Here is a 17587-nt window from a genome sequence, read left to right on the forward strand (position 1 = left end):
GTGAAATAATTTGGTTCTGCTCATTATTTTTAGAATATAATGTTTTATATATCCTGAGATGCTTTTCACTCTTATATTAGTATTCAAAGTCTTTGAAAAGTTGAAGCTCATTTATGAAATAATTGGAGGTTTTAACGAGTTATTTTTCATTTTAGATAGGTGGATGTTTCTGTTTAACAGAGATATCTCATGGAACTAACTCCAGAGCTATGAGGACTGAAGCAGTGTTTGACAAGAACACACAAAGTTTTATTATTCATACACCGGATTTTGAAGCTGCTAAGTGCTGGTCTGGAAATCTAGGTTAGTTCTTTGCATGTACTTTACTATGTTTTTAATTAATAAGTAAGGTTTAATAAGTTGATTTCTTCATTCATTGCATGTACAAAAGTTGAAATATATTCTGCTAGTTGTTATGTAGTTGGAGATTTGCTCAGAATAACAATTTCAAAATTATTTTATGCTTGACTTTTTCTGTTTGCAGTTTCAGTGGTCTTAAAGATTAATGATAGAGTCTGAAGGTACCATGTTAAAGATAAAGTAGAACAAGTTGTTTGGAAATTTAAGAACGGTAACTTGTGAAATGACCATAAGTTTTTTCACTTTTCCAGTAATTACTGTTTTCACTTTTCCAGTAATTACTGTTTTCACTTTTCCAGTAATTACTGTATGCATTGTAAGTACTGTAATCTTTTCGTTGGAAGAGTAAAGTGCACAAAGTTGTCAAAATGAAATTTTTAAAGGAAATTATTCATAATTTTACAGGAAAAACAGCAACTCATGCCTTAGTGTTTGCCCAGTTGTACACTCCTGATGGTGTTTGTCATGGTCTTCACATTTTCTTTGTACCCATTCGTGATCCACGGACATTTATGCCCTACCCTGGTGTTACCATAGTAGATATGGGTCATAAACTAGGGCTAAATGGTGTTGATAATGGGTAAGCAGAATTTTCAGTTCACAGTGGAAGTCAGTATTAGTCAGTTTGCACATATAAAATTATCATATTTGTGCTTTTTGAAGGCTGTTGTTGTAATTTAGATATGTTACACACTAGTAACCTGATTTCTTTTGTCATTGTCACTTTGGAGGTATGTGAGATTTCCTGAATATTTAGTAGTGTTTTCACCTTTTTGTTATTAGATTATGGCTGGGCAATGTATTTGTTATATTTTTGTTTTTTCTTTGTTTTTACAATGTAAGTTTTTCAACTTTTGTTATGTTTTTGTGTTACTAAGTGGTAATACTTGTGTCATGACACTTATTACTTATTTTTCATGGTATAAGAGCTTTTGTTTTTTCATCATAACCCTGTTAACCATGTACCCAAACAGTGTCACCTTGTGATCACCAGATAGACGATGAATATCATATACTGTACTATATTTAATTTTCCCTTCTCAGAGTCGATATCTTATCCTTCCCTGACAGCTTATCCAATCTTGGCAATTTAAATAAAAATGTTTGAGTTATATTTTTAGAGTAAGTGTAGTTCCCTTGTCAGACTTAATGTATTCCTATCAACTGCATGTTGTGTAGAACTGTAGTTCATTACAAGGTGTACCTTTTCCCTGGGTTTTGGGTCCACAATCATCCCAGCTTTTAACGTTTCCTTACTTTTCCCTTTCTGATTTAAAAAAGATAACAATCATCTACAAAGATGTGGGGGTGGTGAAGGTGAGCAGAGCAAAGACCTTAGGCCTTTATTAGGTCCTAAGTCTTAACTTTCATATGTTCAAAGTACTTGTTGATTTTGTATTTGTAAACCTGAAGTTTATTAACTAAATTGTTTATGCTTTGTCCCTCTGCTCTTCCACTTGCTTCCTTAAATCTTTTAATATTCACCATAATCTCTTATTATTTGATTTTTTTTCACATATGCGTTAATTTAACCTTTACATTATTTTACCATAGAGCCCTTGTTTGCTGTTATAATTCATTGGTCTATTGTCAGGTTATTTTGTTCTTTCATTCTTCAGACCTTTCTTCCTTTCCATGCTTTTACTTCTTGTATTGGGTAACTTGGATAGGATATATACAGGTAAATGTAACAGATTTATAATATATGTGAGTAGGTACTCTTTATTCTTTTGTGTTATAATTTATTCTTAGAGAGAGAGAGAGAGAGAGAGAGAGAGAGAGAGAGAGAGAGAGAGAGAGAGAGAGAGAGAGAGAGAGAGAGAGAGAGAGAGAGAGAGAAGTATCAGTGTGTGTCAGGCATTTTGTCTAATTTGTTGACAGGCCATTAATGTAATAGTCTCAATCTCAGTTGGTCACTAATACTGCTGCATCTGTGGTCCATGCTTTCTAGTTTATAGAGCAGGTGAAGCCTCCTGTGATAATGCTTAAATTAATTTGGATAATGATTTAGGTTTCTATATACTATTGTAAGTTTTCAAGTTTTTCACAGTGAGGGGCAGGTCTGTAAATTATATTTTGTTCATGAGACTTACCTGGCAGATATATATATAGCTGTATTCTCCGAAGTCCGACAGAATTTCAAAATTCGCGGCACACGCAGTGGCCGGGCAGGTGGTTAGTACCCATTCCCGCCGCTGGGAGGCGGGTATCAGGAACCATTCCCATTTTCTATTCAGATTTTCTCTGTCGCCGGACTGTCAACACCTGTTGTCAGTTCTTCCGCCATTTGGATTTCTGGAAATTTGTTGTCACTTAAGTATTTTGGTTGTTTTTGGTATTCGATTGATCTGTGACTTGGCATACGCTCTTTGTGGACCGTTTTTTTTTTTGCTTTTGACTTTTCTTATAATTAAGATGTCTTACCTCTAGCTATTGAGTCTGTAGCTTGGGTGAATGTAAGGTGAGGCTATCGAAGACTTTGATAGTTCCTCACTCTTTATGTATGATATGTAAGGGTGTTCAATGCTCTATGATAATCGGTATAATGAATGTGTGGGATTATCTGAGGGTGAGTGGAAGAAATATGAAGCCTATATGCTTAAATTGGAGCGTGATTGGCTGAGGAGATCTTCCTCCTAGAGTGCATCCTTAGATGGACAGTCAGGGTTTTCTCCTACTAGTAACCCTGTAGTAAATTTTAGTACTAACCCTGTAGTTTGTTGCTGCAGAAGGTAATACCCTGGCTCTCGTGTTGGAGTCAGTGCGTGCTCTTGAAACTAAAGTGAATGCAATTCAAACGCAAAGTGTTAGTGCTAGTGCCCCTAGTGTTGTGGAGGGGGCGTCAGATCGGCCCTATAATGCCTCTAGGCCTGGACCTCTGTCGAACTCCCAGGACCAGGAGGGGCATGTCGAAAGCCGCATGAGGGTTACGGGGCTTCCCACCGATCTGGCGTCCCTTCGGCAGGTCCTGATGACGCTACCCAGGCTGCCAGGGATCGTGCACAGGCACGCATCCTGAAGGATTGCTTCTCGTCCTCCGACACGCCCCTCCCCGCCTCGGGTTGGAGCTCTTGGTTGGACTCTCGCCCTCTTAAGAGAAGCTTAGAGGAGAGGACGCTTCACATCCTCTTCCTCTAGACGTTTGTGCTCTTCCCGAAAGTTGCGTGGATATTCCTCCGCAGAAGAGAATAAAGTTTTTTCGGATGATGACGCTACTCGACCCCCTGTCACGCTAAGGCAAGGGCTAGAGCTTCTTCCCCTGTGAGAAGGAAGTATACGCCTCTCGCCCCTTTCCTTCTCTCAGGTTCAGCCCTTCTCCCGAGAGAGTTGCTTCTCCAACGCGTAAGATTTTGTTGGGTTTGCAACAACAGCTGGATGCTCTCATGAACCTTTCAAGATTCGAAGCTGCCTGTTAAGAGGTACAGACTTTCACCTTCGTCTCTGCTTCGTCTTCCTCGTCTGCTAGATGTTTTGGGGCTTCTCGTCTGTCGCCTAGAGAGAGTGTTTAGTGGCTTCCTAATCGTCTTCCCGATTTGAGGTGTTGGACTTTTCTCTTGACTCGCGCCAGGAGCGCGTGTCTTGCTCTTCTTCGCGCTTCTCACGCTTCACGCCTCACCTTGACGCTCGGCGTGTTTCAGCCATGACGCCGCGCGCACCACGCTGTGACTCTCTTCTCGTACTTGCCACGGAGCCTCGCGGCGTCACGCCATGACGCCCGCGCTCAGTTGACACCGCTCCAGTTGTTTATCATGTCGCACAACTAGCTTCAAGTCTTGTGTTGACGCTTGCTCCAGTTGTACAAAATTGAACATCATGACGATTAACTACCGCTTCAACATCTGATGTCCTTCTTATTTTAGCCACGACTTCTTCGATCGCTGGAGTTCCCGCCACGATTAGCGAATCGGAACTACTTTCACCACTCACTCAAGACCCGCCAGCTGGGGAAGAACATCCTCTTTCGTCACAGCCTTTGGATGAAGAGAAACATCTTTCGTCTTCTTCTTCCTCTGATTATCAGACTCTGGCTATTTTACTTAAGGATCTGTTTCCTGAGAATTTTCAACCTTCGGCTCCTCTCTCTCCACCTTCGCAGTTGTCTTTGTCTTAAGGGGAGCGTTTGACGAAAAAAATCGAAAAATCAAAATTTTCTGGGATATTGTATTATGGCATCATACATATCCTGACTATCTTCTCAGAAAGTTTTATTAAAAAATTCGCCATAGTTAGGAGTTATAAACAAAAACAGTAACCTATCATAGACAAAATTACTTTTTCGTATAATGTAATGATAATGTCAGTATATCGGTAGTAATTTCCTTTTACCTATGAAATAATAATATCTAATGCGTTATATGGCAACCCTGTGGACCTAGTACGCATCAGCTTAAAGCCAGGAATGCCGCAAGGCAGTCGGTGGCAGTCAGTCAGTAGCAGCTCAGAGCTTGACAAAGTAAGACGTCGCTGCCCAACCTGGAGCCGTGTTTTGACACTCGCTTCATCTAGCTTCATTTAGCGAAGTTATATTACTTTGCAAGTCTATTGTTATATTTTTTGGCTTTTCAAATATGTCATAAAAACATCAAACTGTGTAACACAAGCAAATAAATACACAGAGAAGCAAAAAATATCGTATATCTCAAAACTAAAGTTATCGACATTCAAACTGCATCTTCTCCATAACGAATGCACCGATCTCAATGATACAAAAGCAAACGAAAGCTAAATAAATTGCCTACAAACAAAGGGGCTTCCATGGGAAGCAACACGAGACCCACACCACGAGAGAGTGTTTTTTCCCGAAGGAATGTCACTTCCAAGAGAGGTAGCAAGTGACTCCTTTCATCTCCAAACTCCATTAGCAACCAGGCTTCATTTTGCACAAGCCTGGAAAGAGAGAGAGGCAGACGTTTGGTCCCTCCTACTGTTAGAGAGAGGTTACTTGATTCCCTTCCTGTCTCCTCCTCCTCTGTTTTTTGTTTCCCAATTGCCATCCTGTCAAACAGAAAATTTGTTTGACCTGCTCGAACAGATGCTCGAGTGGAGAGCAGTGGAACAGGTCTTAGACTCGCAGTTCCCGGGATTTTACTACAGATTGTTTCTAGTCCCAAAACTTTCAGTAGGCTGAGACCCGTCTTGGACGTCAACAGGTCGAACAACTTGGTCCGAAGGAAAAGTTCAAGATGGAGTCCTCGCAGTCAATACTAGGAGCCCTTCATCCCGGGGATTGGATGGTATCTTTAGATCTCCAAGATACTTATCTTCACGCCCCAATTCATCCACGTTCGATGAAGTATCTCAGGTTGTCTTGGGGGACTAGACGTACCAGTTCATGGCTCTCTGCTTTGGACTCTGCACAACGGCCATACCACATTGAAAGCACCGCTTCTCGTCCGATCAGCGAAGTTAAGCAACGTTGGGTCTGGTCTGTACTTGGATGGGTGACCGCCTGGGAACACCAGATGCTGTTGGCGTCACATTTTGCTCCGAGGGTGTTTACACTTCTCATGAAAAACGTTGCGATGCAGTTGCACCTGTCGCACGTCAGGATCTCTCTCTACTTGGATGACTGGTTGATTCGAGCGCCGTCGGCGAAGGTATCTGGAGGACCTTCAGTTGACTCTGCAACTCGTGAAGTCCCTGGGACTTCTGGTCTGTGGAAAAGTCGCAGCTGATCCCCTCACTGTCCATTGTGTCTGGGAATTCAGATGTATTCAGCGGCTTTTATAGCGTCTCCGTCGCAAGAACGGCAACTTCTATGTACGAAAAAGTCTCGGTCTTCTTGGGGAAGGAAACATGCACAGTGAGGGAATGAATGAGTCTGCTGGGGACCATTTCCTCGCTGGAGAAGTTTGTTTCCCTGGGAGTCTGCATCTCAGGCCTCTTCAGTTCTTTCTGTTGGAGAACTGGCAAAGCAAGGAAGACTTGAAAGAGGAATTGAGAATTCTTCCTTCTATAAAGAGGATCTGTAGTGGTGGCTCGATCCAACGAAATTGCAGAAAGGGATCTCCCTCAAGCTTCTGAAACCCCGACCTAGTGTTGTTTTTCCGACAGGTCGTCAACAGGTTGGGGGCAACACTAGGGGAGAGGAAGTGTTAGGAACCTGGAGAGAGGAACAGGTGTCCTGGCACATCAACATCAAAGATTTGGCAGCTATCTTTTAGCTCTCCAATTCTTCGAGGTCCAAGTTTGCAATCGTAGTTCTAGTAAACTCGGACAACACTACGGCATTGGATTACCTCAAGAGACAGGGCGGAACACTCTCTTGTTCCCTGTTCAGCCTTGCAAGAGAGATTATTCTTTGAGCCTATGCTCGCAACATTTCGATTCTCACAAGTTTTGTTGCAGGGTCGAAAATGTTCGAGCAGACCTGCTCAGTTGGCGCCATCAACTCCTGCCGAAGGAATGGACCCTTCATCAGGAGGTTTGCCAAGATTTTTGAAATTTTGGGGTCGCCATCTTGTGGATATTTTCATGACCTCAAGAACAGCGAGGCTCCTCTATAAAGCTCATCTGTACTCAACCCGGGGCAGTTGCGATAGATGCTCTTTTCTGGGATTGACGGGAATAAATGTTTACGCCTTTTCCCCCGTTCAAAATTCTGGGAGAAGTCATACGCAAGTTCGCGGCCTCACAAGGGACGAGGATGACTCTCATCCCCACGTTTTGGCCTTCGAACCACTGGTTCTCGGAGTTTCTCTTCTGGTTGGTAGACGTTCGAAGACCCCTTCCTATGAGAGCAGACCTGCTCATACAACCCCACTTCACGAGATATCTTCAGATCTCCCGCTCTGAACCTGACTGCTTTCAGACTATCGAAAATTGGTCAGAGCGAAGGGGGTTTTTCTGGCCAGGTGGCAAGGGCCATCGCTAGAGCCAGAAGTTCTTCATCTAACAGGATATATCTAGCGAAGTGAGCAACCTTCAAAGGTTGGTGTAGAAAGAAGGGCTTTTCCTCTTCCTCTATCACTGTGAGCCAGGTTGCGGATTTTCTCCTTTACTTAAGAGAAAAACTCGGTATAGCAGTTCCGACCATCAAGTGTTATCGGAGCATGCTTTCGACTGTTTTCAAACACAGGGGATTAGATTTGTCTGACAATAAGGACCTCCACGATCTTACGAGCTCTTTCAAGACGTCCAAGGTTCCTCAGCTAATTCCTCCTGCTTGGAACTTGGACGTAGTGCTCAAGTTTTTGATGTTTAGTCCTTTTGAGCCTCTCCACCCTGCATCTCTTAAGGATGTTACTCGAAAACGGCATTCCTCACGGCTCTGGCGACGGCGAAGAGAGTGAGCAAAGTTCGAGGCCGTCATGTGGGCTTCAAGGAACACGATGCTGTCTATTCTTTAAGCCCTAAGTTCTTGGCTAAGAATGAAGGCCTTCTAACCCTTGGCCTAGACACTTTGAAATTAAAGGTTTAGCAGACCTTATTGGACAGGAACCTGAGGGAGTTCTATGTCCAGTTAGAGCTCTCAAGTACTACCTTAAAAGAACACAGGACACTCGTGGTCCCTCGGATAATTTATGGTGTTCTGTGAGGCAACCAGTTAAACCTATGTCGAAGAATGCACTGGCATTCTTCATTAGGGACGTCATTAAGGACGCACACTCTAGTTGTGACGACTCCAACTTCAAGTTGTTGAGAGTTAACGCTCACGAGGTGAGGGCAGTTGCTACCTCCATGGCGTTCCAGAACAATATGGTACTCAGTGACATTCTCAGTGCCACATTTTTGGTGAAGTCAGTTTGGTGTTTGCCTCACACTCTTGGCAAGATGTTTAGGTAGCATACGAAAATTGCTTTTCGCTGGGACCATACATTGCTGCTTCAGCAACCTTGGGGACAGGGGGTAACTCTGATCCTATCCCCTTTTTAATTGTGTTTTTATGGTTGTTGGGTCGACTACTGGAGGCAGTCTTCCCAATCCTTTGCAAACTAACGCTTTAGGTGTTGGTTAGGTGGTTAGTAATGCTCTTTTGTCCTCTTTGTATGGTCTATGATCTAGTCACATTGTGGTCACACCCCCGTTGACAGATCATCTAGAAGTCGCCAGCTATATAGGTCACTACCTCGCTGGGGTCTCTAGTAAAGCAGAAGCAGACTAGAGTGACAGTAACCACTCAGTCAGCTACGCTATCAGATAAGGAACCAAAATAATTTTACCAATAATTGGTTTTTTCCCTAATTCTTGGCTGTCTCTACCCCCCTCCAAAGGTGGTATTCAGCTATATATATATCTGACAGGTAAGTCTCATGAACAAAATGATATTTTAATGATAAAATAAAGTTTGTTCATACTTACCTGGCAGATATATATAATCATATTGCCCTCCCTCCTCCCCTCAGGAGTCAGTGGCGTTAGAAAATCTGAATAGAAAATGGGAATGGTTCCTGATACCCGCCTCCCAGCGGCGGAATGGGTACTAACCACCTGCCCGGCCACTGCGTGTGCCGCGAATTTTGAAATTCTGTCGGACTTGGAGAATACAGCTATATATATATCTGCCAGGTAAGTATGAACAAACTTTATTTTATCATTAAAATATCATATCTGTATAGAGCTTGTTTTTCTAAGTGTGTTTATCAGAACTTCCAGCATTTTTTGTTCTTTCTCTAATGAAACAGTCGACTGAATTCAAGTATTCGCTAACATATAGCAATGCACCTCCTTCTCTCCTTGATCTGTCTTTCTTGAACATTTTATATTCTGGTTGATCAAATTTTCCTTCAAACTCTCCACTGAGTAAATCCATGATTCTGTAATTCCAGTAAAAGAGGGAGAGGAAGTGGTGTAATGATCAGTGAACTAGGACAGAAAATTAATAAATAATATACAAAAATAGCCAAGAATTATCTACTGAAATGCTTATCCTTTCCATTTTCCATTTGCACTTAGTTCTGTACAGATATTTTGTATAATGTCTCTGTTTGTTGTTGCATTTCTATAGTATTTTTTTAATAATTTTGATTGATGTTATTTGCAGTACTGCATGTTTTTTCTTAAAATGTCATTATTGAGCCATAAAGTTGCAAAGAACTGCATAAGGATACAGACATGTATATACAAGTTTTGAGAAAGATGATGACAGATGTTAATTACATTTTTCAATGTGGTTTGTTTTTTCCAAATATCTTTTACTGTATTGTACACAAATTTTGAAAACATCTCAGCGAGAGAGGGAGGGTAGGGGATTAGATGCATATCACATTATGGTAGCTATAGGCTTAGATGATATCAACAGACATTCACGCAGAGATGCATGTATTGTTGCATTTATGAACTTTTTTTGTGATTTGTTTAGAGTACTACACGTGGCACATTTCAGTAAAAGGTCTAGCATATTATGAATTTTATTGTTTTTCTGTTACTTTTCAAGAGGGGTTTACATGCAATGAAATTGCCTTGCATATTATGAATTATTTTATAACAGTCAGCCCATATAGCATATTAAGAACTTGCTTGTAAGGTTAGTGGATTGCATGGTTATATAACACTAAACAAACTTTTCATGTAATTCCAGCCCTGTGATTTTGGCTACCTCATATATTTTACACAAAATGTAAGGTCATTGGTTGTAACATAGCTGTATATCCAGCTGGGACAAAAGTGGAAAGACTGCCTTCCTCTGTTTCACAGACAAAAGACTGATGGGCCTGGGAACTTGAAGGGCATGAATATACAGTACAGTAGTCATATAATTAGTTAACCTTAATGGACAGGAATCATCATATGATGATCTATAACAGGTTTTGAGCAAACCCCTGTATTTGCATTCTCGTGATTTGCGGACTCACCAGTTCACGGGATTTTCTCTGGAATGCATCTAGAAATTATTCGCGAAAAATTTGGCAATTCATGGACTTTTCCGTCAGGAAATATTCACTAATTAGTGTGTTTTGATGTTATTTTCATGACTAAATACATTTTTTATGATAAAAGAATGATTTACTAATTTTCAAATATTATTAAGATTAATAATAATAATAATAATAATAATAATAATAATAATAATAATGTAAGGTTAAATAATATATAACTCAGAAAGAGAGAGAAACTGGTTTTCTCCCCTCCATTCAAGATGGACCCGACCTCAGTAAAGCAAAGATAGATGCCCAGAATTGATACTATTGAAATATTTGAATTATATTAAGGTACTACAGTATGGAAATTATATTAAAATTATATACTGTACAAGTGTTTCAGGATGATAGTATGCGTTTTTAGAGGCACGGTACTACTAATTTTCAAATAATATTAAGTTTAATAAGATTAAATAATAACATTAAATAAAAATAATAATTTCTCTCTCTCTCTCTCTCTCTCTCTCTCTCTCTCTCTCTCTCTCTCTCTCTCTCTCTCTCTCTCTCTCTCTTATTTAGGTGAGAGAATTTTTCCAACAGGTAATATGTATTTTTTGTATGATAAATAAATGATTTACCTAATAATTACTACTACTAATAATAATAATGTAATATTTTCCATGCATTTATGTAGTAAATTTTGTAACATTTTAAACAAACAAATAGTGATTCCCAGTCTTTTATGTGACTTGTGAAAAAGGAGGGGCTGGAGGGTAAATGTCAATTTACATGACATTTTTGACATATTGGCCAGAGGGGAAGGGAAATGTTGCCCTCAGAAGCTTAAAAGATTTCAATCTTTTGATATAAAAGCGTTATTCTCTCTCTCTCTCTCTCATTCTCTCTCTCTCTCTCTCTCTCTCTCTCTCTCTCTCTCTCTCTCTCTCTCTCTCTCTCTCTCAGGAAAAGATACTGTTTGTGTGTGTGTGCATAGTGTTTTAAAAATGTGTAGTAAAGGTATTACATCTCTGGAAGACAAAAACAAACATATAAATATTTTTGTTGTCAGAGAGATTAGAGATATAAACTCTCTCTCTCTCTCTCTCTCTCTCTCTCTCTCTCTCTCTCTCTCTCTCTCTCTCTCTCTCTCTCTTCTCCCAGCCAGCCTTGTTGAATATAAGTCGAGTGGTAACTCTCTTTCTCTGTTTTGGCTGGAAGGCTTAGAAGTATGTATGTGTATATTTTTAAGGGTACTAATGTTTAAGATGACTTTGAAATTTTATATTAATATAATTTCAAAGATTAATACAATAATAGGATAATAATTTAAGGTATATTTGATGTAGGATGATACTTTAAGTACTCATTTGGTATTTGAACTTTCAAGATAGGCAGTTATAAGTGAGTGTAGAGGTTGGGTAGCAAGTATTCGTGAATTTAACTATTCAAGGGGGTGTCTAGAATGCATCCCCCGTGACTATGGGGGTGTGTACTGTAATATTACGTACCATACGATTTGGATGAATTTAGCAGGAAAGATGTTCATAGCACTTCAATGGTCCATAAATGACTTATGGCAACTGTACAGGAGTAGCTCAGCACAGGAAAGAGGGGGATCAGTTTGCCTTGAGACTTGATGAGGGAATGTATTGCCCCTCCCTATCTCATGATGTCTTTTTATTTATTTGCTCATGAATATACCCAGGGATTGCTGGTGGTTTTAGTTCTTATCTTTTATGATATTATGTCAGCTATGATCGTAATTTTGCAAAGAAAAGTGCAAAAAAATTATTAGAAAAATTTGTATACCTCACAATAAGTTACTGCATCTCCCCATCTCAGTAAATCTTATAAATATTTTACAACAAATATGCTCAGAATTTGTTACTGATTTTAGTTCTTATCTGTTATGATATTGTGTGAGCTGTAATTATAATTCTACAAAATAAAATAAAATAATTAGAAAAACATGTATAACTTGGTAAAATTAGCATATTTTTAAGAGTGTATTTTAAAAAAGCCCCCACACAGGGTTGTAAATAGTCACTGTCAGCTTCCCATGTCAAGTAGGGAAAAATTTTTTAGAGCGTTTTTTTTACATTCATGTGCATTTGCAGATCTTCCTCTTTTCATTGATGTGTTTTTTCTTAAATTGGCCAAACTCAAAGTTTGCCCAGTCTGGGGTGTGTCTAATATATATTTAGCCTGTCCCAGTAAGGGTTAATGGAGTATATGAAAAAATTTCTATTACAAAGCATAGTATTCCAAGTACATTTGTACTATTGTTTAATGAACATGTGGTGTGAAGTGACAGAAACCTGTTCAATTCTTTTTTCAGTGTTGTAATGTTTGATCACCATTCAGTTCCTCGTGAAAATCTTCTCAACCGCACTGGAGATGTGACACCAGATGGGATTTATAAGACACCTTTTAAAGATCCTAACAAGAGATTTGGTAGGTGATTGTATATTAGAATGATGCTGAACTATCATTTGTGAATTAATGTTAGAATGATGCTGAATTATTGTTTGTTCTGTTAGATTCACAGTTAGTATTATTCTATATGTTCTTAACAAAAGTATAACCTTGATCATTCTATAGACTTGCCTCTTATTATTCAAAAGATCACTAGACGTTTCAAAGCAAGCTCATTTTTCAAAACCTTTTCTTGCATTTCTCTTACTTTTATGTTAGAATGCCAAGTAATGGCACTTTTTCTTCAACTGAAATTACTGTGGGAATAGTTTTTCTGTAGAATTTGTTAGGCCTAATTTTGGATTTGTTCCTACACAAATACAAACCTTCATTCTTTACAGGACATAGCTTGTGAACACAAACTGGAGCAGATGTTTAACTTTCAGACAAGGTAATTAACTATCAACAGGCAGGGGGAAGCCCAGTCCACCTGTCAGTATATACTCCACTTTGCTTCTGGCTGTTGTCATGTATGGACATCTAGACTTTCAGCCCAACTGTGTTGTTTGCTTTTGATAAGATTTTTTTTGCATTCTCCAACTTTTTTTTTTTTTTTGTATGAGTGTTGCTTTTGCTGATGGTTTAATAAAGATGAGCCAAACCCATCAGTCATTGCAGCCTTCTCCCTCCCTTACGAGGAATTCTAAGGTATTCAGGCTCTGTCCAGTGAAGGACAGGTCTTGCAACAGGTTTCTTGTGTCTGTGGAGGTAGATCCTCACACCCTTTGTACTTCATACAGGAAGCACAAGTGTACCCAAAATAGTCCTTGTTCAGAGTGCTGAGTTTGGCCTCTGAACAGTGGGTGAAGTTTGCTAGGAAGGAGAAAAGAGAGGAATAGGTCTACCTGTGTTATTGGAATGTAATGCTCCACCAGTTACACTTTGGGTCATCTTTGGGACTTTCCGTCCTCCTGCCAAACTCCTTCCCTCTGTTGCTACTCCTAGGGAGTAGTTGTCCCCCCACCAACTCCTACTGAATGTTCAGCAGAGAACCTTTGTGGGGAGAGGATGCCCTGTGTGGCATCTCAATTGAGGCCTTCTTTCACTTTGAGGGGACAATCTATCTGAAGTACAGATAGTAGAGCTGGTGTGCTGGAAAGACCTAGTTATCTACTGTACATATTTGAATAAGAGTAGTGTGGGAAATAGTGAACAACATTGAGCTGAAAGCTAATTTCCCTAGTGTAATGTTGGATGTGGTGAGTTTGAAAAGAGAAAAGACTTTTACCTCATTGTCATGTGGGAAAAAATCTTTTTTATAGTTTCTAGGTGAAGAGTTCACTTTGAGTGAACTTTCCAGAAGTGTTTTAGTTAGGGTATCTATATATTGGAGATTTTTTTTGGTGTTTTTTTGTATATATTCACTTGTGAATTGGGGTCTGGATAAAGAAAAAAATGTGTATGTGTGTGATTTGTCCTCTTGATTGATTGTAGTTAGTGTGAATTGTTAGGTAGGGTATCCAATAGTGTTTTTTTCACAGGAATGCAGAGGAAACCTGTGCCAGTTGTAGAATGTTTATAAATAAAACTAGGTTAAGTAACAATTGTATGATTTACTCTCCAAGATTGCCAGAGTAACACCATTTCTCTTGCTCCAGATATATTAAATACTGGTTCCCAAGGAAGAGAAACCACAACAGGCAGTCCTCCTCCATTTGCTCTCCAGTGCTAACCTCGGCTGTGCTAGGGAAGAAGAAGTCAGGTAAGAGGAGCGCTGTTGCCTCCTCCCTTTCTCCTTTCAAAGTAGTTCTCTGCTGCTGAGAGGACTGACGGGCTCTTGCTAGTGTTGCTGTGAGTACCACTGTACCTGTTGCCAAGTGCAGTAGCTACCCGGGGTTCTCCTGACCCCTGGTGTACTAGTATTAGCCACAGTAGTACCCCTACCTAGGCTGGTTATGGTTCCCAGTCTACAGACCCAGTCCTGTCTGCCAGCTTGGCCCAGTGAGAGAAGGTGACATGAGTGTATGCAGGTGCTCCTTCACCACTTTTCCACTTTTCAAAGAGAGCAGCTCAGGGATCCTGGGATAGTGACTGCCCGCCCAGTCCGATCACCCACACCTAGCACAATAAGGCCCCTGTACAGTCTTCCCTGCCTGTAGAAGCTTCAGCTTCTCAGAAGACTGGTACACGTTCAAGGGACAGCCCCCATCCATGTTTGAGTGAGCAGGGTAAGCTCTCCCCCAACCCATGCAGATGTTGTCACCGCGGGTTGATGGCTAGCTAAGACCTGGCTTACCTGACAAGGTTTTGGTCTTCACCAGGCCAAGCAAGGGTGGCTGTGATCTCTCATCTGTCCCCTCCACCTCTTCGGGGTTTAATGAAAGCTAGGAGCCAGACAGACCCTGGGGTCCGGGACTGGGACCATTCTCGATCCCATCCCAGCCCTACCATAGAGGTGTATGTTCCTGGGTCAGTCCTTGGGCCGGAAAAATAGTTAACTGGATGGACCTGAGGGTTGTATGCCCCAGGACTTGACACACCCTGAGTTCCAGAGGCATTTTGTAGAGGTCATTAAGTCAACACATCACTTCCGTTACTTAGAGGAAGAGACCTTGCTTGTTCTGCAGATAGGTCCTCGGCCATCAGGTCCTTATAGGGACTCCAGAAGGAACCCAAGGCTCCAGTTGGCTTACCATGGTCTACGCTTGCTAGATGGGGCTCATGAGCCAGATGAATTTCTTGTTTCTGGGCAAGAAAATTCCCTCTGGTCCAACTGGTCTAGCAAGTTACTTCCTCCACCTCTGGCTTGTGAGAGGAAATATTATCTGCCTTCAGAGAGTCCATTGCTGACTAAGTAGGTTGACCTGGACTTGACTTGTCTCTGTCCCAGGTTAGTGTGACTCTCTCCATGCAGTGGGAGTCTCTCTCTCTCGCTCTTGCAGACAGAGGCTTGGCAGCACTAGGGTCAACTGCAATGTCAGAACTCCAGACAGTCTTATGGTCTGATCTTTGGTTATTTACTGTGGCCAGAATCTCATCCTTAACGGATAGTCATACACCCAAAGAGGATGCCTCTTTCAAAACTGTTGGCTGCTGGAGGTAAGGCCGTCATCTACCTTGCCAACCAGACAGCGAACCTGTGATCAAACCTGATGTTGAAGAGGGAAGATGCAGAGTTGTCTCAGCACCCTCGTTTTGTAGGACCAGAGTCGGCTCTGGCTCTCAGGAACAAACCAGTGTTGGTATTCACCTCTCTCTTCCCTTGGGTGAGGTGGAGGCTGCAGTGGATAGGCTTAGGGTTTAGAACAATGAAAAGCTGGTCCACCAGGCAGTGTCTAAGACTTCTTGGTTTAGTGTGGCACTGCAGCCAGACCTTTGGATCAGGCTCGCCCTTCCTTGTTGGATCAGAAAGTCCTAGACTTCCTCTGCCCTCACAGATAAACCAGAGCCTTCTTCTGCCCATGTAGCGAAGGTGCTGTCATGTCCCTTTCAGCCCTCTGCCCTTCCTAGGAAGGTAGGCAAGGGCAAGAAGAACGAAGGAGGACACAGGGATGGCTTTCCTCCCCCTTGCCGCCAGTGGTGTGGGTGCTAGTTTAGCCATAGGGCAACATGGCAGCGACATAGAGTGGAGACCTGGTTAGTGGATGTTTGCAGGAAGAATATTTCCTACCTTTTGAGCAGAAGGGTGCAATACAAAGTTGTGTTCAATCAGTGTCTGGGCTCTTACAGCCATCTGTTCTTGTGGAAAAGGCAACAGGTGGCTAGAGACCAGTCATCGACCTCTCTCCATTAAACTGGTTTGTTCGCCAGACCTGGTTCAAGATAGAAACTGTTGCTCAGTGTTAGATTCTGCCAGAGGGTAACTTCATGCTTTCAGTGGATCTGAAGGATATGTTTTCAAATACCCATCCACCTGTCTGCTTGGAAGTACCTTTGCTTAACCCTCTGACAGATGGTTTGTCAGTTCAGAGCATTCTGTTTCAGGCATTCGACCACCCACAAAATGTTCACCCAAGTGTTCACACTGGCTTCATCTTGGTCCCATCTGCAAGAAATTCATCGTTTGAGGTATCTCAATGATCAGCTAGTCCTGGTGAGCACTTTGATGGCCATATATTGGTTCATGCTCATGTAATTATTATTTTTTTTAATTTCAATATTGAATGTTATCATTTGTTTACCATCATTTTTTCTCACAGGTTAGTACTAGTAGAGACACTGTCATTGCAGTTTGGCTGTATTGTGAGGAAGGGCATTTGGCAAAGAATATGGAAACTGAACAGGTGCAGTGGGGTGCCTGACGAGACAGTAATAGAAAGTTGTTGGTACAAGTGTACCAGCCTACTTCACTTGAGAAGCGTAGATTTTCAGCCATTGCTTGTGAAAAACCAGTGTTGTGCTAAACTGTAGGTGGAACTTGATGTGCAGTCTGGTGTAGTAGTGCTTGTGAACAAGCTTGAGTTGTTGTTGTCAGACTATTGGTGCAAGTGTTGACAGTTATTGAGGTGTTTTAGTGGCTGCAAGTGTAGGCGTTTTGGATGGTTGATAGTTTGCTTGCGGTGCTTGTATTTGAAACTTCACAGATTGAACTTAAGCTGTCATACAAGTGCTGTCTGAATGAATATTGATGATAGCTTTGTAGCACTTGCATCAACACAATTGCAAATCAATGTGGCCTAAATGCAGCGTGCATTTAAAATGGAAGATCTATGTTAGGCTTGATTGGACATATGTGCCTGTTATATAGGATTGACTTGATATTATCATAAGATTGTTGTAACAGTTTACTTAAGATAGGTTCATACTATGAACTATGTTTTTACAAGTTGGTTGATAAGATCACCAACTGAAGTATTTTACTATTTTGATTAAGAAAGTTATCTTTAGGTTAGGGTAAGCATGATGGCCATCATAAATTAAATTGTAGGGAAATAATTGATTGCTGCTAAGTAGGTTAGCTACTGGTTAGGCAGGTCTGTTCAGTTAGGTATTGTTTGCAGGAATTCAGAGAG

General features: G+C 41.0%; 1 protein-coding gene and 1 non-coding gene across 6 annotated transcripts in view; both read left to right on the top strand.

The window, feature by feature from the left end:
• LOC136846470 (peroxisomal acyl-coenzyme A oxidase 3-like) overlaps positions 1 to 17587 on the top strand; it is a 282208-nt gene that overhangs the window by 96095 nt on the left and 168526 nt on the right. For all 5 annotated transcript variants that reach the window (XM_067117271.1, XM_067117275.1, XM_067117272.1 and 2 more), the window contains 3 exons: positions 156 to 303; positions 766 to 940; positions 12499 to 12614. In XM_067117271.1, coding sequence (XP_066973372.1) covers positions 156 to 303; positions 766 to 940; positions 12499 to 12614 — 439 coding nt within the window. The remainder of the gene's footprint in view (positions 1 to 155; positions 304 to 765; positions 941 to 12498; positions 12615 to 17587) is intronic.
• LOC136846869 (5S ribosomal RNA) lies at positions 5716 to 5834 on the top strand. Its single transcript, XR_010855561.1, has one exon. It is a non-coding gene; the product is annotated as a 5S ribosomal RNA (ribosomal RNA).

Source organism: Macrobrachium rosenbergii, chromosome 15, assembly GCF_040412425.1.
Source record: "Macrobrachium rosenbergii isolate ZJJX-2024 chromosome 15, ASM4041242v1, whole genome shotgun sequence".
In the NCBI taxonomy this organism is placed as follows: domain Eukaryota; kingdom Metazoa; phylum Arthropoda; class Malacostraca; order Decapoda; family Palaemonidae; genus Macrobrachium; species Macrobrachium rosenbergii.